We start from the raw sequence: 22,318 nt of genomic DNA, 5'->3' as shown, positions 1-22,318 counted from the left end.
AAAGCGGGGGACACCTGTACACCTTTGTCAGAAAACAGCATGCCCCAATCCGCACTTGCCAGATCCTTTCCGATAGCATCAAAATTGGCCTTTCTCCAATTTAGCATCTCAACACACAGACCAGAAATATCTTTTTCCATAATTACTTTGAAACTAATGGTATTATGATCATCATCATCATCAGGTGCCGTGCCCAGTTTGAGCTTTGACTGCCATGGCCCACACACTCCTGTTTCGGGTCAAGTGGATCAATTCATTGGTATTCATTTCCAGTTCTCTGGCTGCTGTCTTCATCATCATCTGTCTTTGTCTTCCTCTTGCTTTCTTCCCTTCAATCTTTCTCATAATTACCATGCAAAAAAAAGAGGTGATTAGGAACACCTCTTTCCTAATCACATGTCCAATGAAGTTACATTGCCTTTTCATGATCTCATACATTATTTCTCTTTTTGTGTTTGCTCTGTTCATGACATCCTCAGTAGATATTCATTTCGTCCATGATATTCTTTGCATCCTCGGTACAGTATCTGTCCGCGGCCTGGGTGTTGGGGTAGTGGGACACTGGGGTGTCATCTCGTCATCTGTTTCCATTAGAGCAGGCAGCTCATCTTCTCCTATGACTGCCCGCCTCGATGTTGAAGGTCGAGGTTCGTCGTCTGCTGTGGCTGATGTGGAAGGCTTGCTTGACTGCTGAGACTCGCGCATTTTTCTATCATACAGTTCTTTGTAAGGACTCAAAGAATCTTGCAAATATCCCCTAAACCTACGTACCCTCTCAAAATTAAAGTCGTACTTTATCATTACTCATTCAGTTTCGATTATTATCTTTTCCTCTTCCAATTGCATCAGCTCTTCATCTGTCAGTTCTTGGTCATGGGATGCCAAAACCTCTTCAACATCATCTTGTCCTTGCTTCGTTCACCACGATCGAAACGCTTAATTATGTCTAGTTTTATGCTAAGTGTAACACCCTTACGAGCTCTTTCAGGCTTTTCCGACACCATAGAACTCATCTTGCAAATGACTGCTCACAGGCTCATGTTAAAGCAATGCTGGCAAGAATGCCGTTCCGAATCCAGGGCACGCGCTGCCTTTTATCGCGCGTTGATTTTTTTCACGCGCTGAATTTTTTTCGTAACAGTGAAAACACCTTCAGAAAGCGAAAACAGGGTACTATTGTAGGTCTTTCGTAACAGTGAGGTTTCGTAAAGCAAACATTCAAAAAGCGGGGGACACCTGTATTTGTTTTATGCCTTTCCCGTTTATTCTCAGCCTGCAGATAGGATTCTCCTTCTTCTTGGATGTCACCATACATTCTGTCTTTTTGCAATTGATAGATAGACCCATTTTTGCATTTTCTTCAACAATTATATCAATTAAGTTTTGTAGTTCTTCCTCCGTACTTGCAATTAACACAGTGTCATCTGCATATCTGAAATTAGTGATGTTTTCACCGCCAACTTTGATTCCCAAGGTCTCTTATTTTTTGTAATATTGTTTCACTGTACACATTAAATAAATCAGGGGAGAAAACACACCCTTGTCTAATGCCTCTCTTGATTTCCGTAAACTGACTCACTTCTCCATCTATTCTTACAGCAGCAGTTTGTTCCCAGTACAGATTTCTGATTAGGCGGTGCAATCCACATTCTATTGCTCCAGGTTTCTTAGGAAGAGTGATAAATACTGATTTTTTCCATCTCTTCTGGTATTATTCCAGTCTCATAAATGTCATTGATTAAATCAGTAAGGGTATTATGATCACTAGTTGCAAAGTGCTCATCTACACAAGATTCTATCACCTGCCCTGTCTCATTTCCTAATAGCATGTCAAGCATCCCACTCTCTGGGTGGGACTTCTATGTACTGATTATGGAAACTTTCTTGAATACGTCTGACAAACTCTATCCCATCTAATCCTTTTACAACATGGGAGTCCCAGTAAATATGTGGAAAGTTAACATCACCTATTATAACAACTTTATGTTTCTTGCACATCAGCAAACTCTATAAATTTGTTCCTCTAAATTTTGCAGACTGCTGGGTAGTGTGTAATATAATCCCATTAACACGGTCATACCTTGCTCATTCCTCAATTCCACCCGTAGCATCTCACGAGATGAGTTCTCCTGTCTGCCCTGACTGAGCACTGCCGTAACATTTTCCCTGACTAGTAACACCACCCCTCCTCCTTTAATACCTCCTGGTCTGTTGCATCTCAAACAACGGAACCCCGGAATGTTGAGCTGCCTGTTTTGTCCCTCCTGAAATCAAGTCTCACTAATGGCTACAACATCATAATTCCACGTGTTGATCCATGCCTTGAGCATATCTGCCTTTCCTACGATACTTCTTGCATTGAAATTTACGCAGCTCAGGACATTACCATGCTAAACCTTTTGATTCCTGACTTTGTTTGAGGTCTTAACCATATCTGTCTCCACAACCTCTCCACTATCTGTTGTGAGTGAACATATTTTTCAGCTCAGTACTGAATGCCTTTCCACTTACTCCAAGATCATGCCTGTATTTTTAAACCCTGTAGATAGAAAAAAAAATATCAACACCAACCCATTGAGTGCTGTTGGGGGAGGCAACCTACCTGGGGAAAGCAACAGTGGCTGTGCCTCTGGAACTGAGTCTGGCCCTGTGGCTCAGAAGGGTAGGGAACAGAAGAGGATGGCAGCGGTAATAGGGGACTCTATAAGTCAGGGGGACAGACAGGTGATTCTATGGAAAGAAGAAACAAGGATGGTAATTTGCCTCCCAGGTGCCAATGTCCATGATGTTTCTGAGCGCGTCCACAATATCCTGAAATGGGAGGGTGAGCACAGGGAGGTCATGGTACATAGAATACAGGGAGTGAGGAAGGAAGCTGAGAAGCAGGACCTCAAAGGTAGTAATCTCGAAATTGCTGCCTGTGCCACGCGACAGTGAGTATAGGAATAGAATGAGGTGGAAGGTAAAGGTGTGGCTGAACGATTGGAGCAGGCGGCAGGGATTCAGATTTTTGAATCATTGGGACTTCTTCTGGGGCAGGTGTAAACGGTACAAAAAGGACGGGTTGCACTTGAATCCGAGGGGCACCAATATCCTAGCGGAGAGGTTTGTAATGCTATTGGAGAGGTTTTAAACTAGATTTACAGGTGGGTAGGAACTGAAGTGAAGAGGCAGAGGACGGGGAGGTTGGAGGACAAGTAGAGACAGTTTGTAGGGAGTTTGAGAGGAAGGATAGGCAGATGTTAGAGCAAAGATACACTCAGCCTGATGGTTTGAGATATGGCTATTTTAATGCAAGGAATATCATAAGCAAGGCGGATGAATGTACAGCATGGATCAATACCTGGACCTGTGACGTTGTGGCCATTACAAAGACTTGGATGTCTCAGGAGCAGGAATGGCTGCTGAGTGTGCTGGGCTTTAGATGTTTCATAAGGAACAGACAGGGAGGCAAAAGAGGTGGGAGTGTGGCATTGCTAATTAGGGATAGTGTCACGACTGCAGAAAAGGAGGAAGTCATGGAGGGATGGTCTACTGAGTCAGTGTGGGTGGAAGTCAGAAACATGAAATGGGCAATAAATAACTCTACCGGATGTTTTTTATAGACATCCCAATAGTAACATGGATATCGAGGAGCAGATAGGGAGACAGATTCTGGAACGGCGCAATAATAATAGGGTTGTTCTGATGGGAGATTTTAACTTTCCTAATATTGATTGGCATCTCCTTCGCACAAGGGGTTTAGATGGGGTGGAGCTTGTAAGGTATGTTCAGGAAGATTTCCTGACACAATATGTAGATAAGCCAACTCGAGGAGAGGCTGTACTTGATCTCGTATTAGGAAATGAACCTGATCAGGTGTCAAATCTCTTGGTGGGAGAGCATTTTGGAGGTAATGACCACAACTCTATCTCCTTCACCATAGCACTGGAGAGGGATAGGAGCAGACAATTTGGGAAAACATTTAATTGGGGCAGGGGAAAATATGATGCTATTCAGTAGGAACTTCGGAGCATAAATTTGGAGCAGATGTTCTCAGGGAAATGCATGGCAGAAATATGGAGTTCTGCATAGGTATGTTCCATTGAGGTAGGGAAAGGATGGTAGAATTAAAAAACAATGGTGTCCAGAGTACATAGTGTTACATGCCCACAGTTTGATCACAGGACAGTGGGATGATGTAATGGTCTTGTGAGTGGGACGATGTAGTGGTCTTATGAGTTGGATGATGTAATTGTCTCATGACCATGGGGTAATGTGGTGTCATGTGAGGGCATGTTCCCTACGGTATTTAAGGAAGCTGCCAAAGTGTGACGCAGTTTTACTTTCAATTTTAAGGTGTAAACACGTTGTTGCCGGCAGTTTCCCCAATCGCTGCCAGTTTTTGCTTGTTGCACCTTTGTTTTACCTTTACAGTCTAGTACTGGAGAGTGAAGACCTTACCAAAGTATGAGAACCCAAAAGTTAATGACGTTCGGTGTTTTGGAAGTGATCAACTGTTTGGAATCGGAATCGTCTGGAAAATTGTGGCATGCACATTTGAGTTAAACCCCTGCAAGATCAGGACGGTTTGTGCAGTGTCCACCCTCCAGGAAAAAGGTCAGTTACTTTATTACTTCATATTCGGCGTGACTCCTTTGGACAAGGCATTGCTCAACTGTGATCGGCAGATTCGTCATTACTTCAAAGGAATTGTTGCTGCAGTAAAATCTCTCCTTAAAGACTGTAAAAATCTCTTGGACTTTTCAACTTACTACATTAAGACTGTGCTTGAATGAGAACTCGTTAAGAACTATTTCTAAGTTTGACTGTTCGAGATAGCCGCATAACGGTTAACCTCCAGTTAAGCTAGTTTGTTTATTTTTTCTATGTTTTGAGTAGAGGTTAATAAATATCATTGTTTGTTGATATAACCTGACTCAATTTCATATCCATTGCTGCTGGACACATGACAGAAGAAAATCTAGTTAAGAAGAAAAGAAAATCTTACAAAAAGTTCAAGAAATGAGGTACTGTTAGAGCTCTGGAAAATTACAAGGTTGTTAGGAAGGAGTTTAAGAATGGAATTAGGACAGCCAGAAGGGGCCATGAGAAGTCCTTAGTGAGCCGGATTAAGGAAAACCCCAGGGCATTCTACAAGTATATGAAGAGCAAGAGGATGAGCCGTGTGAGAATAGGACCAATCAGATGCGATAGTGGAAACGTGTGCATGGAGTCGGAGGAGGTAGTGGAGGCATTTAATGAATACTTTGCTTCAGTATTCACCAGGGAAAAAGACCTTGGCAATTATGGGGATGACTTACAGCAGACTGAAACACTTGAGCATATAGACATTAAGAAAGAGGATGTGTTGAAGCTTCTGAAAAGCACTAAGTTAGATAAGTAAATGGGACCAAATAAGATGTACCCCAGACTACTGTGGGAAGTGAGGGAGGAGATTGCTGAGCCTCTTGCGATGATCTTTGCATCATCAATAGGGAGGGGAGAAGTACCAGAGCATTAGAGGGTTGCAAATGTTGTTCCCTTATTCAAAAAAGGGAGTAAAGATAACCCAGGAAAGAATAGACCAGTGAGTCTGACTTCAGTATTGGGCAAGCTGTTGGAGAAGATCCTGACAGGCAGGATTTATGAGCATTTGGAGAGACATAATCTTATTAGGGATAGTCAGCATGGCTTTGTCAAGGGCCTGATTAAATTCGTTGAGGATGTAACAAAACACATTGATGGAGCAGCGGATGTAGTGTATACGGATTTCAGTAAGGCATTTGATAAGGTTCCCTGTTAAAGGCTCCTTTAGAAAGTAAGGAGGCATGGGATCCAAGGAGACCTTGCTTTGTGGATCCAGAAATGGCTTGCCCACAGAAAGCAAAGAGTTCTTGTAGATGGTTTGTATTCTGCATGGAGGTCAGTGACCAGTAGTGTTCCACAGGGATATGTTCTGCGACCCCTCCTCTTTGTGATTTTTATAAATGACCTGGATGAAGAAGTATAAGGGTTGGTTCGTAAGTTTGCTGATAACACAAAGGTTGGAGGTGTTGTGGATAGTCTGGAGGGTTGTCAGAGGTTACAGTGGGACATCGACAGGATGCAGAACTGGACTGAGAAGTGGCAAATGGACTTCAACCCAGATAAGTGGTTCATTCTGGTAGGTCCAATTTGACGACAGAATATAATAAAAATGGTAAGACTCTTGGCAGTGTGGAGGATCTGAGAGATCTTGGGGTCTGTCTCAATAGGACACTCAAAGCTGCTGCGCAGGTTGACAGTGTTGTTAAGAAAGCATGTGGTGTGTTGGCATTCATCAACCATGGGATTGAGCTTAAGGGCCGTGAGGTAATGTTACAGCTATGTAAGACCTTGGTCAGGCCCCATTTGGAGTACTGTGATCAGTTCTAGTCACCTCACTACAGGAAGGATGTGGATACTATAGAGAAAGTGCAGGGGAGATTTACAAGGTTGTTACCTGGATTAGAGGGCGTACCTTATGAGAATAGATTGAGTGAACTTGGCCTTTTCTCCTTGGAATGACAGAGGATGAGAAGTGACCTGATAGAGGTGTATAAGATGATGAGAGGCATTGATCATGCGGGTAGCCAGAGGCTTTTTCCTTGGGCTGAAATGGCTAACACAAGGGGGCATCGTTTTAAGGTGCTTGGAAATAGGTACCGAGGGGATGTCAGGGGTAAGTTTTTTTTGCACAGAGTCTGGCGGGTGTGTGGAATGCACTGCCGGTGGCGGTGGTGGAAGCGGATACAATAGTCTTTTAAGAGCCTCTTAGATAGGTATATGGAGTTTAGAAAAATAGAGGGCTGTGCACTAGTGAAATTCTAGGCAGACTGCAGAGTAGGTTACATGGTCAGCACAACAATGTGGGCCGAAGAGCCTGTAAATGTCTATGTTCTATGTTCTATTAAGCCTATTACACTCCTTCAATCTTATTTGCAATACCAGTTTACGTTAAAAAGAGGTTGTGGTTGTGGTAATTTTCTCATTTGTTGCCACAAGACAAGTATAAATCGAATAAAGAGTTACCAAGAGAAATCACCTGGGGAAAAAGCTGCCAAAGTAAATGGAACTTTAACTCTTACATGCTCAGATATTTTAATGCAAGGTCGCAAGCTAAAGCCTTCTGAGGCTTCTTCTTTTCCACTGACACACCAGCTTCCCGCAATAACCGTTTTTCTTCCTTTTTTCGTTCCTTCTTAAGTTTTCTTTCCATCTTTCTCTTTTCTTCTGGTGTAAGCTCCTCTTCTCCCTGGCATGCAAGATCTTCCATTGCTTTTTCTTCAGTATCCTAATAACGACAAATTTAAGTAACTTTACTTTACTTTATTGTCACCAAACAATTGATACTAGAGCATACAATCATCACAGCAATATTTGATTCCGCGCTTCGCGCTCCCTGGATTACGAGTCTATAGTAATTATTAAAAATTTAAATTATAAATCATAAATAGAAAAATAGAAAAGGGAAAGTAAGGTAGTGCAAAAAAAACCGAGAGAAAAAAAATTAAGATTTACTTTTTTCGATAGCACGTGCATCAGTTCTACCACTGTGATCATCATCAGCATCATAGTTACTCTTCACAGCAAACTAAATTCACCAAAGCTCATAATTCACCAAAGTTCTTTAACAGCAGCTGCCAAATGTGTGAGCTCCCACACTTAGAAACACATTAGTAGATTCATGGGAATATCAATCATCTCTGAGTCATATCCAGTCCCTACTAGGAAATGCTGTTTCTTTATCATCAGTAGTCATAATCCTGCAATTGCCAGCCCAGGTCCCTTCACCACTTGCATCATAGATTTCAACGAGAAGGTCCACTGCCAATTTCTTAAGGACGATAAATATTAATGGTGCCAGCAAGGTCCATATTCTGCAAATGGACATAGTTACCTGCTCCATCATTTTAAATATCTGCACTTAGCTTTGGTATAATCTAGAAATAATAAAGATGAGAATTCACAGGTAAGATTCTTCAAGAATAGTTACTCAGAATAAACCTCTGACTCGGAAAATGAATTCATTGATGGAGGAGTTGGGAATTATAGATGTCTGGAGGGAATTACACCCTACTAGTAAAGATTATACACATTACTCTTTCCCTCATTCAGCCTATTCAAGGATAGACTATCTCTTTATCTTTAATACAGATAGACTGAGGATAAAAAACTGTAATATTGCAACAATTGATCTGTCGGATCATAGCCCAGTCTCTATGTCTCTAATCCTGGAAAGGAAAATGAGGAAAACACTATGGAGGCTAAACTCACATATACTCAATAACTCGAAAGTAATAGAGAGATTAAGGGGAGAAATCAAAGAATATCTAGACCTTAATGATACGGGAGAAACATCACCAGTGATTTTATGGGATACATTGAAAGCTGTACTGAGAGGGAAAATTATTTCCAATACCACTCACATGAAAAAAATCAATGCACAAAAATTAGCAGACCTTCAAGGAAAATTAAAACAACTTCAAGTTGTAGATAGCAACAAAAGTAATTCAAATCGAAAACAGGAAATTAGGAAATTGCAAAGTGAAATTGACGATATTTATACGTTGGAAACTCAAAGAAATTTTCTTTACCTGAGACAAAAGAATTATGAAGTCGGAGGTAAATCAGCTAGATTATTAGCATATAAATTACGAAAACAACAAGCAGACAATACAATTCATAAAATAAAGAATCCAAAGACAAAGCTTGTAGAGAGTACAACAGGGAAAATTCAAGAGAGTTTTGAAACATATTATCGAGAGCTGTACTCCCAACCCCGGGCCCCCAGTGAGCCCTATATAGACAGTGTATTGAATTTTTTAGATCTACCTAAACTTACAGGTTTACAAAATGAAAGTTTATTAGAACCAGTAACTGTCAAAGAACTGAACGTGGCCATCTCTAGGTTAAAGGCTGGAAAGTCCCCGGGTTCTGATGGGTTTACCTCAGAGTGGTACAAGTCCCTGAAGACACAGTTAGCCCCACTACTACTTAACACCTTTAACTGGATCTTGCAGAGAGGAGAAACTCCACCTTCCTGAAGAGAAGCGATTATTTCAGTTATTCCTAAAGAGGGTAAAGATAAACTAGAATGTGGCAATTATCGGCCAATTAGTGTTCTTAATTTAGATTATAAACTATTTACATCTATATTAGCGTGCAGATTGGAAAAGCTTTTACCTGGCCTAATCCATTTAGACCAGACTGGATTTATTCAACAAAGACAAACACAGGACAACATAAGGAGAACTCTGCACATATTAGAACAGGTTAATAAGAACGAGACAGAGACAATAGTAGTAGGATTGGACGCTGAGAAAGCTTTTGATTCGGTTAGTTGGGCATTCCTATACAGAGTGTTAGGAAGATTCGGCTTTCAAGAAAAGTTTATTAAAGTAATTCAGACTCTATATGACAGCCCTACAGCCCGAATTAAGATAAATGGGGACCTCTCTGACTCCTTCATCTTAGAGAGAGGCACTAGACAGGGATGTCCAATTTCTCCTCTCCTTTTTGCGCTATATATTGAACCACTTGCCCAACTAATAAGACAGAGCGAAATCGTAAAAGGTATCAAGGTGGCAGGGATTGAACAGAAAGTGGCGTTATTCACAGATGATGTTTTGGTCTATCTGAGTGAACCAGAAAAATCATTTATAGGATTGTTTACACTGTTGGATGACTTTGGGAAAATATCAGGTTATAAAATAAATGTAAAGAAAACGCAGGTTATGTCCCTAAATTATACACCATCCAAAAAATTGCAGGATACATACGATCTTAAGTGGGAAGCTAAATCATTAAAATATTTAGGAATAACCCTGCCGAAGGATCTTTCAACACTGTCACAGGTAAATTATGGGCCACTAATCTCAGAGATAAAAGCAGATATGCATAGGTGGAATCTTATCCCCTTTTTAAGTTTAAATTCAAAGATAAATACTATAAAAATGAATATTCTTCCTCGGTTATTGTATCTTTTCCGTACTTTACCAGTGGAGGTGGATGATAATCAATTCAGGGAATGGGACAAATGGATTTCCCGCTTCATTTGGCAAGGAAAGAAACCTAGAATTCGATATAATACCTTACAGTTAGGGAAGGAAGGAGGAGGTATGGTTCTTCCTTGCCTGAGAAATTATTTTTATGCCTCACAGATAACCCCTCTGTTATATTGGTGTAATAGGGAATATAAGGCTAGATGGAAGGAAATAGAATTTGGATTAGTTGACAGTTTTCCTCTACAGGCCTCAACAGCTGACAAAGGATTGATGGCCCAGTTGGAAAAATTTAAAAACAGTTGGATAAATCTTACATTAAAAGTATGGCAGAAGGTGGTTAACTCATGTGGAATTAATAACATGTTAAAACTCTTTAGATGGTGTGCATATGATACCGAATTCCTTCCCAACAGAGGAGATAAAAGATTTGAGCTATGGATAAAGAAAGGTCTTACAACCTACCTCTCATTTATAGATAAAAGAGTATTACAAAGTTTCCAAATCCTGCAGGACAAACATGGCCTAGAACATAATGACTTTTTTAGGTACCTTCAAGTACGAAACTATGTTAACCAGAGTTGTAGATATACAGACCTATCAACAGTAGAATTAGAACTTTTCAATATTCTGAATTCGGCTTGCAGTTCAATACCTAGTAAATCAGTTTCTCGATTATATAATGCACTCTCCCATGCTAAAAATGTAAATACACTGTATATTAAAGAGAAGTGGGAGAAAGAAGTGGGGTTGGTACTTTGAGGCTTGGGGGAAAATCTGCAGCTTTCAATGGTCCTCGACTAATTCTTTGACTTGGAGAGAACATTGTTGGAAAAACATTATAAGATACTTCAAGACCCCATATCAGGAAAAATATAAAGATACAAACATGATGTGTTGGAGAAGGTGCGGCTCCAAGAAGGCAAATCATTTTCATATTTGCTGGGATTGCCCTAAATTAAGTCTATATTGGGAAGGTATTCATAGAACATTAGTTAAGGTACTTAGGTCCCAGATACCTCTGAACTTTGAGACGCTCTATTTGGGGCATGTATTGTTTCTTGAACAGAAGGAAGATATAAAGTTGCTGCAGGCCCTCTTAGCGGCAAGTAAGAAATCAATCAATCACTAGAAAGTGGCTAAATCCAATATCACCTACATTAGAAGATTGGCACGAAATTATCTTAGAAATATTTAAAATAGAAAAGTTGACTTACTCCCTGAGAATTCAAAAAGAAAAATTTTATCAAATCTGGAATAAATGGATTGAATATATAACCCCAATGCGAGCAGACTTTAGATGACTCTCCTAATGATTTATACTGCTCTTCTCACCAACACAGTAATATTGCTAACGTAAGCACCCCTAGTCTAAATGTCTTTTTTTTTGTTTTCTTTTGGAAAATAGAGAATTAACATAAGTAAAGGGAAAGATTTGGGAAAGGGATAAAAAATGAAAAAATTAGGATATAAACACCTACAATGGTTGTTACATAGGCTTATATACAACATTTTGGACCAGTGGAAATGGTCCAGAAGAGTTATATGGAAACTATTATTACCATTTTTCTTAACAACTAATACCATTACTTAGCCTAATAGATTAGAATTACCACAGTACATAATTATCTATTTAAGTATCTAATTTCCTTTTATATCCTCTCAATGTGTACTTAAGAATGTATAAATAATTATAGTTTTATACATATAAAAAATGGAAAAGGTTATATGTGTGAAAAAAGTACATGATATTTGTGAATTCCTTATCCAAATAAAAATAAAATTTTAAAAAGGGAAAAAAAAGAGAATTCACAGGTAATGGGAATCAGCAGGCTTTATACAGCATAATCAAAACAGCTACCTTTCTTATCTTGTATTTTATTGTTCTGTTTTGAGCTGGCAACATAACAAACAGACTTGCGTATGAATTCAAAACCTGTAATAAATGATCACCCAAGCCTCTTTCCAATAAGTAAATAGTTCTTTCCAACTAATAGTTATGGTGTTGGCAAAAAAGATATGAAACACAACCCCTAGAATTGTGTTTCTTTATCAAGAGCAAGGCTATTCCATCAGCAATTGTTAATACTGGTATCTGTAGCCAATAGGAAATTGTCCATAAGCTACACATTTAAACTGCTGAGATAATTTCCCTTAGAAATGTTATCAGTTTATTTCGCAAAGCACCAGCAAATTTGAGCACCTGATTGGCAAGTTGCATAGGTCTTAGACACAACCTGTGCGAATCTCCTTGAAATGGATTGCAACATGATTTGAGTGCAGCCAAATAAATTGTTGGCTAATCCTTTGATTGTAGGATTGAAAATTCGGATTAGCATACACAGGATTTAGATAGACTCAATACCTCAATAGATCATGTGTTCTTAAACCTCCAGTGCAAACAAAAGTAGGGCAACTTTCAAACAAAGCCAGTCAACGGAGCTCTGTATTCAGTTTTGAATTTAGGAAGTTACTGAATGGTACAATATATTACAGAAGAAATAACTCATTTCTCAGCTAAATTTTAAAGCTTGAATAATATGTTTCTCTTCCTAGACGCATCTGTATACAACAACATGTCTAGAAACCTTTTTGCAGATTGGGAACATATACAATTTATTAGGGGAGCTTCCAAGTGCAAGAATTATTAGATAAAAAGTAAGGAATGAAAGGTAGCAGAAGCCAGGAGTCCTTTGGCAAAGATGAAAAAATAAAATGGGAAATTGTAACTAGTGTGGGTAGCTGACTTGTTGAGGTAGTTTCTTAAAAAAAACAGAAGTCAAGAATGGTGAAATTAAAGAAGTACACTTAATAAAATGCCAGTATTACACAATGTTAAAATAAAATTTCTATATATTCTGTATGGCAAGACTCTTGACTCTCCAGCCTTAGAAAATAGATAAACAAGAGGTACTGCCTGGCCTGCTGCGTTCACCAGCAACTTTGATGTGTGTTGCTTGAATTTCCAGCATTTGCAGATTTCCTCGTGTTTGCGTTTTTAAATTCACATATTTTTTCTACTTTCAGATGCATATCTACCTAATAAACGTTTGAAGTCTGCTGAATTTGCCCCAAGCGATAAAAATGGATTTATTAACCCCTTGAAGCCTCTTGAGGAATATGACATAAACTTACACAAGGCTTTATCTTTGCCTCTTTTAGGCTTTGGTTAGCACCATTCTGGAGTTTCCAGCAGTCTGGGGCCATCTCAGAGATAGCACCGTTGCATTCACAGGTCAGCTTAAATGGTTAAATCTGTGTAAATACCTTAGAAAGCAATAGCAGTAGCGCTTGCAAGATGAATAGAGATGTCTAGCAATCTGCTGTTGATTGATGAACAGTTGATTCAATTAGCCTGTTCCTCTGCTGTAATGCCACTCCCCAGTACTGAATAACTACACCACAAATTCAGTCAAGAATCATTTATATAAAAAAGTAGCCTCCTGAGTGAACTACTTCCTTACATGTGGTAGGATACACTTTCCTGAAAGGCAGAGCAGAGAAAGTTCACTAAATTAACTCTGGCATGAAGCAGTTGTCTCAAAAAGAATAATTATGCCTATATTCATGTACAATTTTAGAAGAATACCATTCTGATGGGGGTTGGCTGATTATGCATTGAAAGGATGTTTTTTCTCTCAGGTGGAGCAATCCAGAACCATGAATAAATGAACAACAGTTATCCATTTATCCCAAGACCAAATTGAATATTATTCCTTCTCTGCAACAGTTATTCTCTACTTCGGAATTGTGGGGTCCAATCATTAAGTATAATCAAGAACAAGATAGATTATTGCACAACAAAGATTAAGGGCTGCAGGAAGAATATGATGTTGAAAGCAGGATAATTTCAGCCATGACTTTATTTGAATGGCAGAGCAGGCTAGAGAAGCCAAGTAATCTAGTCCCACTGTGATTTTTTTTGTTCTTCTTATAAATACACTCAGACCCCACATAGCGTTGGTTCGTTACAACACGGTTATACGAGTCTTCATTGAAATTTTTTTAAATGACAAAAAAATCATTTTAAACAACACCTAAAACTTCTCAAGACTGGTAATTATTACAGTGAACATTCAATCTGCCAATGACAACGCTTTACATACACTCTAAACCACTTTCAGCCAATCACATATTAGCTCACGCTCTGCCTCCCCCGCAGGTGTAAACATTCTTCTTCCCTCATCGATTTATTCCATTTTTTTCACCCACAATGTCTGGAAAAAGACCTGCAACTTCCAGGTGAGAGGACCACATCTAAGATGTCTATGAAAAGCATTAACATGGATGTGAAACTGCAAGTGGTATGGTGTTTGAAAGCTGGTGAGCATCAGGTTGATGTTGGCACCTCTTTGAAATCTACCTTTGTTCATCGATAATGACACTGACTGGGAGCAAAGCAATAAGGCAAAGAGAAGTGTTCTCCGCATGATTTCCTGCTACCGAGAACTGCTTCTTGAGAGGAAACTTAAGAAAAAGCAGGCAAATCTTGACGTCTACTTGAAGAAGAAGCTAAAGTTAGAGGAGGACCCATAGCCTGGTCCCTCGTCTAAGATGCAACCACCACCCGCTTCCCCCCACTGCTGTTGCTGTGATATGTTGCTGCTCCAAAGATGTACAGGTTAGGACCACTTGCATATTTCTTACTCCACAAATTACTGTGTGTACTTAAAGTATCATATATCTCGGGTGTGACTTTCTAAATATCAGGCATGTGTCTGTTTATGTAACGCTATAATGACCCCACACAGTGCTGATTTACATCGCGCTCTACCTCCAAGGGGAACATTCTCAGCGTGAAGCGGGGTCTGAGTGTATAGAGAAATTCTTTCTCGTAATAAAAAAATGACTGTAACAATCAGCACAGATTAAATGCAGGTTTTCAAAATATTTCTTTTCCACTTGCCTGATTGTATAATCTAGAATGAACTAACTGAACAGGTGGTGGAAGCAGATTCAATGGTAACTTTTAAAAAAAAGCTTAAGATGGCAAATGGGAAATACTTACATGCCTGTGGAGAAAAGGACTCATTAAATCGAACCTTCAAATATCAGGCAGATGTACAATGTGAAAATTAGTGATGCTGAAGTCCCTGAATCCTACGTACACAATCTCAGCCTGCACAGTACACCATTTGTACAGATATGAACCACAAGGATTATTTCAGCAGTTTTCAGTTCTGAGTTGTTGAAGAACATAGATAACAAATGTTCATACTCTTCTCTCTCACACACAGGCATTCTCCATTAAGGGAATCCACACTAATAAACAACAACCCCTTAGGAAAATATCATACTTGACTCAAGTGACCGCACTACACACTATTTCCACAGGCCAACTTCAAGGAGCCTTTATACTTGCCAGCTCAATCTTGTGTACGGTGAGCAGTCAGGCAAACATCAAGCTACATTCATAACTCTCATCCTTTTCTGGTCTCAACTTCTGCCTTTTGATCATTCAAAAGTTTAATTTGTCCATGACTACTGGCTGTGCCTTTAGCTGCCAAGGTCCTAAATTCAGGAAACTCTATCTAACTCTATATCCTTTCTTCCACAGATAAGAGACCAATTGAAATCCACGCCTTTGACTAAGTATCCAGCACACTATATACTGTACTTGCAGGTCTGGCTTGGAATTCATTTTGTTCTGAACACTGTAATAGCTTGCAACTTTAAAGGTGCCACATAAATAGTAGTCATTGCTTTAATCTGTGTAATTGTCAGAGCATCTATCTCACCTGTCCCATCCACACATATTGTGGCAACCTAAGATTTATAACCTGCACGAGTACACCCTTCCAAGTGTTGCCTATCTGACCCTGTGGCTTCAGCTTTTCAGATTAGCTATCCTCATAAGTACTTTGTTTTGTAATTTAACATACAGTATATGTTCTTTAATTTATTCTGTATGTCAGCAAAGCCAACATTTACTATCTTCAAAAAAGAAAAGCAGAGCCTGGGTGATGATTGTCAGATGACCACTCATCATCATCCATGCTAATGAATGAAAGACAGTTTCAAGTCAACCCCATAGCTGTGGGGCTGTTAGTCACATGGGGTCCACACCAGGTATCAATCAGATCAATGGATTTTTAAAGGAAACCCTACAGTCTCCTGCTCACCATTACTTATATATAGAATCTGTTTCAGAATTTGATTACTTAAATTTAAATTGCCCAGATGCCATGCAACTTCATGTCTCCAGATCAGTAATCCGGGCCTCTAGATGCTAGTTGAATTATGTGCTCAATATAGCAACACGCAATAAATAGTGTTCATCTGCAGCCCTTCAGCTTCATGTCCACTAAACTCCAGATGCTTGAAAGCAAAGGAAAACTCATTTTTCTACAGGATCTACCATAATGTAATGAAGTACATTTGAACTGAGATTGCTCTGTGCTATAGCAAAACGCCCTGGTAAATTTAAGTACAGAGAGATCTCACAGATATCAACCAGGTAAAATGCAAGATGCGCATGCTTGTGTTTCTTATTCATTAACGTCCTGGTGAAATATGTGCCCAGAAATAAAATACAGAAGTTAATGCTAAATGATTGTTTTTTTAACTGTAATATACAGTGGCTATTTTATTAGGTACACCTGTACACCTATTCGTTAACGCAAATATCTCATCAGCCAATCATGTGGCCGCAACTCTATGCACAAAAGCATGCAGACATGGTCAAGAGGTTCAGTTGTTGATCAGACAAAAACATCAGATTGGGGAAGAAATGTGATCTAAGTGACTTTGACCGTGGAACGATTGTTGGGGCCAGACGGGGGCAGTCTGAGTATCTCAGAAACTGCTGATCTCCTGGGATTTTCACACACGCTCTGGAGCTTACAGAGAATGGAGTGGAAAGACAAAGGAACATCTAGTGAGCGGCAGTTCTGTGGGCAAAAGTGCCTTAACTTATTAATAAGAGAGATCAGAGGAGAATGGCCAGACTGGTTCAGGCTGACAGGAAGGAGAAAGTAACTCAACTACTGTAACAACATGTCACAACAATGGTGTGCTGAAGAACATCTCTGAAAGCACATGTCAAACCTTGAAACATATGGGCTGCAGCAGCAGAAGACCAGAAACATACATCCAGAAGGCCGCTTTACCTAGTACAGGAGGTACCCTAGAAAGTGGCCACTGAGTGTAGTTGAACTATGATAACTGCTGTATGCCAAATATCTTAAAGAAAACTAATAGGTACAAACCAAACATTAAAATAATTATATTGAATCTTGGCATTCAAATAATAAAATAATATACCACTGCAAATTCTAATTAGGCACCGTACCAATGTAGGTGCACTTACTGGTTTTACAATCAAGGATTTGTACAAATAATCCAGATAGGAATAAAAATCCCACACAGCACCTGGCGAATTTAAACACAGTTGATTAGTTAAAACCTGAAATAATATAAAAATCTGTTATCAGTAAAGGCGACTGGGAAACTGCTGGACTGTTTTCTGGAGTAACACACAGGGATTGCTGGAGGAACTCAGCAGGTCAGGCAGCATCTACAGAAGGGAATAAATAATTGACAGTTTAGGCTGAGACCTTTCATCAGGACTGCCTGGTTCACTAATGGCCTTTTGGAAGGAAAATCTGCCAGCTTTGCTTAGATTGGTCTTAGATACCATACATCCCACCTCTCCCGGAAGTTCCAGGAGTCTCCCGCATATTAATAGTGGCTCCCTGATGCCCGCAAATTATATGCAATATCACGGAAATCAATTTTTTGAGAGCGAGCGAGCGAGAGAGAAAAAGCAAGAGAGAGGGTGAGAGAGACCACGAGAGAGAGAGCGCGAGCGCGCCATGGCAGAGTGTTGCAAAAAAAGAAAATATAAAATGTATGTCACCCCAGACTACACTAAAGTGTACCCCTGCCTAATAGGGGTCAAAATAATGACTGTGTTGCTCACTGCACTGTTTGCAACAGTGACTTTTCTATTGCCCATGGTGGGTTAAAATGTAAAAGACATGTTGAGGTGAGTTTAACAGGTGTCATTCATTCACTAGCATAGCTAATATTATTTAAACTAGCTGGCTAGCTGCTAAGGAGCTACTCTATTGCAGACATCCCACCTCTCCCGGAAGTTCCGGGAGTATCCCGCAAATTGATGGTACTACCTCCCTGAAATGAGTTTTTGCAGGGTGGGATGTCTGAGATACTTTGTTATTTTTTACAACCATACACTTTCTAACTGTAATGGCCAACTTGCATACAAAAAAAAACATAAGAAATTAGGAGCAGGAGTAGGCCTCCTTCAAGTCTGCCCTACCATTCAACAAGATCATGGTTAACATATGCTAGCCTCAAGTCCTCTTCACGATCCTACAACTCCTCCATAATGACCAGACAATGTCTTGATGAATATTAGCTGGGCTGGTACTGACAGATATCTTACAACACCCGATGGGCCTTAATTTTATGGCTCAACACGAAGGATAAGTCTTCTAAGAACAATAGCACTGGCTGGCACTGGAGTGTTGGGCTTGTGGAATGTGACCAAGAATCTAGGGTGGGGCTAGGTTCCAGAACTTTCTAATTTTGGAAGGGAATGCTACCCACGGCTGTCACTTTAAGTTACAAAGGTGCTGGCAGACTTACAATTACGATAAGTCACCAGCTTTCCGGAGATGTTCCAGGTCCATATCCGCAAATTGCTCAGAAGGACGGTACCTTAACCAGAATATGCCGTTAGTAATTTTCCATGCCTCACTCGCCGCAGTTATGAAACTGCTGGAGGCAGCAAATGATTGCAATCTCTTATCAATCCCGGGCACATTGTGCGAATTCCTTGGCAAGAGCCCAATAGTTGTGGATCAGCCATTAAATTACTCCATACAGGAGAAGATCGTCTTTATATTTCCAGCTCACACCGGCCACTATCAACACCCCTTCCCCCAGTACATGTCCAAGCTTTCAAAACTACCTCTTGACCACAGTTGCTGTTTATTGCGAAACATCCCTTACTAATGAAGCCAGTCACAAAAATGCCAAGCACTTGACAAAGAGCTCTTCATCAGCTCGGACTCCCCCTTGTAAGCTTTTGAGAAACAAAAAGCAGATCTCTTTATTTTCCGTTTACTGCAAAGAGTTATGTCCAGCGTCGGCTACTCGGAAAGTACCCCATTTCTACACTTCCTCTCATGATTTCTCCGGCCAGCTCCTGTTTCTAACAAAAAGGAATAACAGCTCCCCCCCCATCCCCCGCGAACTGTCACAAGTGTTATAGTTCTCAAAAACAAAACGCCAGATCATTTCTTTTTCCCATCTGGAGATAGTTTGAAAAAATTAGCGTAGACGCTTTTATTGGTTTCTGGGGTTCGGTTGATAATACAGCGCGTTGCTCTCAAGAAACTCTTTCTTCAAAAAAAAACATAAAAGACACACTGTTGGTCTGAATGAAAACAAGGCTCCGGCGCTGAGCAAAACAACTCAAAACAATTCTGGTAGGAAACAGGCCAGTGAGAATCCCATTGTGCACCCTTGCACAAAGGTAAGCACAAAGAGGACTTGGTTTTGAAGCTTAACTGTCGGGGGGAGGGGTTGGGGTTAATAAAAACAAGCAAGATCTGAGGTGCCTCAATGGAAATCCTGCCTACGGAATAGGCAGCTTGCCAGACAAGGCTTCTGTGGTGTAACCGCAATGCATTTAGGCTTTTAATGACATCCAGGCAGGACACATTACACGGTGTATCTGCCGAGAGCTAGCCTCTCTCTAGTAATCTCTACTGATAAACAACGCTAAACAGGGATTCGGCAGGGGGGGGGGGAAAGAGAGAGAGAGAGAGAGAGAGAGAGAGAGAGAGAGAGAGAGAGAGAGAGAGAGAGAGAGAGAGAGAGAGAGAGAGAGAGAGAGAGAGAGAGAGAGAGAGAGAGAGAGAGAGAGAGAGAGAGAGAGAGAGAGAGAGAGAGAGAGAGAGAGAGAGAGAGAGAGAGAGAGAGAGAGAGAGAGAGAGAGAGAGAGAGAGAGAGAGAGAGAGAGAGAGAGAGAGAGAGAGAGAGAGAGAGAGAGAGAGAGAGAGAGAGAGAGAAGAGAGAGAGAGAGAGAGAGAGAGAGAGAGAGAGAGAGAGAGAGAGAGAGAGAGAGAGAGAGAGAGAGAGAGAGAGAGAGAGAGAGAGAGAGAGAGAGAGAAAGAAAGAAAAAAAAGTGGTGCGGTTCTGACGTTGTGTGTTCTTCCCCCACCTTGTTTCATTTGTGTGACCAGATACTATCTGGGGCAGTCTCCTTCCTCTGAATAGTTCGTGAAGTTGTGTTTTTTTTTCTCTCTCTCTGGAGCTCCATCGTTCAGTGGCCAGGTCCCGGGTAAAAATAAGCCGCTCGCCATCGCCCGCTGCACCTTCTGCCCGGGGGACAGCATGTAAACCACATTAAACTTCGCTGTCAAAATACACTCGTTCTAGACTGTTCAGAGCACAAGGAACGATGGCAACACGTCGGACCAGTGACCCACACGCGGGGTAAGGAGCGGTGCTTAATACTCAAACCCTGTTCGGAATCCAACGTCGCACGTTCCTTCTAAAACAACCACCTGAATTCCTTCTGATCCGAAAATCGAACTGAGTAAGTGTTTCTCCATCATGTCCCCTTGTTAGCCCCGAAACTAGAAACCAAATACAGTTTTGCTTGTTGTGAGTGTTTCTACGGCAACCCTTGAAGCACTGTCTTCGACCACCTGCGATAGAACAACTTTTAAGAGTTTCAAGCAATTCTTCGTCAGATTTCACTCTTGCCTGTAAATTAATCCATGATTAGGATCTCTCCGCACCCACTTATTTTTTAATGCCCAGAATGCCAGTGGCAACTTACAGATACGGTTGCAGTTTGCAGAAGCCGGCTGCGCACTTGCGCTGTTAAGTGTAGAGTTTGTAACTAAAGGCAGATTTATGTATTTGTCACCTCCTGCTCAACTCCCCAACCTCAAGGTAGTCGTAAATTTGCAGGAGCTGACACCTCTCCATCCCCGCGCTGTCATTAGTGAAATATGGGCCATATAAAGGTGGCAGAATCATTTCCTCGTTCACTCACTCAAGCTGTGCAGAGGCCAATGAAAAAGTTATGCTAATACCGGCATGTTTAAAACTAATGAAAGATGAGGAAAGGACGCGAGAAGGAGAGAGCTGTGATGAGAACCTGGCAGTGGCCTCACGGTTAAATGCAGGGAATTTTCCACAAAAGGATGCCCTGAGCGGGTGACGTACACCCGTTTTCAATTGTCCATTGGTATACCTAGTGGTGTCAACGGGCCAACATCATCCAGACTCTTGGGGAACCAGGTCCCGAGACACTTCCCCATCAGCCCAAAGACAAACATTAGGATTTTAGTACTCGAGTGGAGATTTAACACGCGGAGATAAGGCCTGTGAAAAAAAGGAACGATGGGGGAAAATATAAAGTGAGCAGGAGGCAAATCCTGTACAGCAGGAAAGAGTGAAATAACAAGGGTTAAAAGAGGACTATTGACAAATAAGGTAAACAGAATAACAGAACATTTTAATATCTCATAACATTTTAGAGGAACAAGAGGGCAGGGTTTAAGTCGTTCGGCTCAAGGATGGGAAGGTTGAGAAGTGGCCTTACAAGAATCTCCTCTTTAAAAAGTTTATGTGCTGTCAAGAACCGTTCATAACTTTCTTTGGTGAGTTTAATGGGTGTTAGTGCAGATGCAGGAACTTCATGAAGCTCAGAGGAATGGTGCTACTGTTAGACTTGCTCTGGTGGAATCTCGTGAATGCCTCTAGCTACTGAGTGACTTGCATATTAACATGACAAGAGCCATTTAACTCACCTTACATTTGGCAACAAATTCAGGGCTCCTCGCTGACCTTTGTCTGCTCTAACAGTATCACTGACATAAACTGATTGTGCTATGCTCTGTATCTTTGTGATTGTAGGATTTTTTTTTGGTTAGGTCAGCTAATGAGGCTGGCACACCTTTCCCAACGTACAACTAAGAGAAAATACAGCTTGAAGAACTGCCTATGTCAATAGATCAGCCTGTAACAGATTCATTCAGTTTAAACTCAAAAGCCAAACAAGAAAAATTTTGCTTATGTTCTGATACTTGATGCCATAGGCACTATTAACAAATCGATATGTTATCTTCTACTCATTAGTTTCCGATTTTCATGGAAACTTAGATAGATAGAAGTGGGATAACGCAAACCTTAAGTACCAGTTGTTGCTTGCTTCTGAAGTTATCTCAGTTAGATGCACAGATATTTATATTCACTCCCCTCCCCTGAAAAAAAGTCTTTGGAAACCTTGGCAACAAAGAAGGAGTTCATTTGGGCATAGCACACTACAT

The 22,318-nt window shown here is 40.6% G+C and overlaps 2 protein-coding genes across 6 annotated transcripts in view; one reads left to right on the top strand and one right to left on the bottom strand.

The window, feature by feature from the left end:
* LOC134351987 (uncharacterized protein C7orf50 homolog) overlaps positions 1 to 22,318 on the bottom strand; it is a 440,201-nt gene that overhangs the window by 27,463 nt on the left and 390,420 nt on the right. The window contains exons 1-2 of one of the 2 annotated variants that reach the window (XM_063058985.1): positions 18,286 to 18,394; positions 7,089 to 7,294 (exon numbers count right to left, since the gene is read on the bottom strand). In XM_063058985.1, coding sequence (XP_062915055.1) covers positions 7,089 to 7,294; positions 18,286 to 18,288 — 209 coding nt within the window. In that variant the 5' untranslated portion in view covers positions 18,289 to 18,394. Of the gene's footprint in view, positions 1 to 7,088; positions 7,295 to 18,285; positions 18,395 to 22,318 lie in introns of those variants that run through there. The other variant, XM_063058984.1, reaches the window with a different exon arrangement.
* Positions 19,251 to 22,318, top strand: part of gpr146 (G protein-coupled receptor 146) — a 125,937-nt gene continuing 122,869 nt past the window's right edge. For 2 of the 4 annotated variants that reach the window (XM_063058981.1, XM_063058980.1), the window contains exon 1: positions 20,202 to 20,574. The gene's annotated coding sequence lies outside the window, so the exon portion shown is untranslated. Of the gene's footprint in view, positions 19,507 to 20,201; positions 20,575 to 22,318 lie in introns of those variants that run through there. The other 2 variants (XM_063058979.1, XM_063058983.1) reach the window with 2 other exon arrangements.

Source organism: Mobula hypostoma, chromosome 9, assembly GCF_963921235.1.
Source record: "Mobula hypostoma chromosome 9, sMobHyp1.1, whole genome shotgun sequence".
NCBI classification, from domain to species: Eukaryota; Metazoa; Chordata; class Chondrichthyes; order Myliobatiformes; family Myliobatidae; genus Mobula; species Mobula hypostoma.
This window is presented reverse-complemented; position numbering and strand designations above follow the sequence as displayed.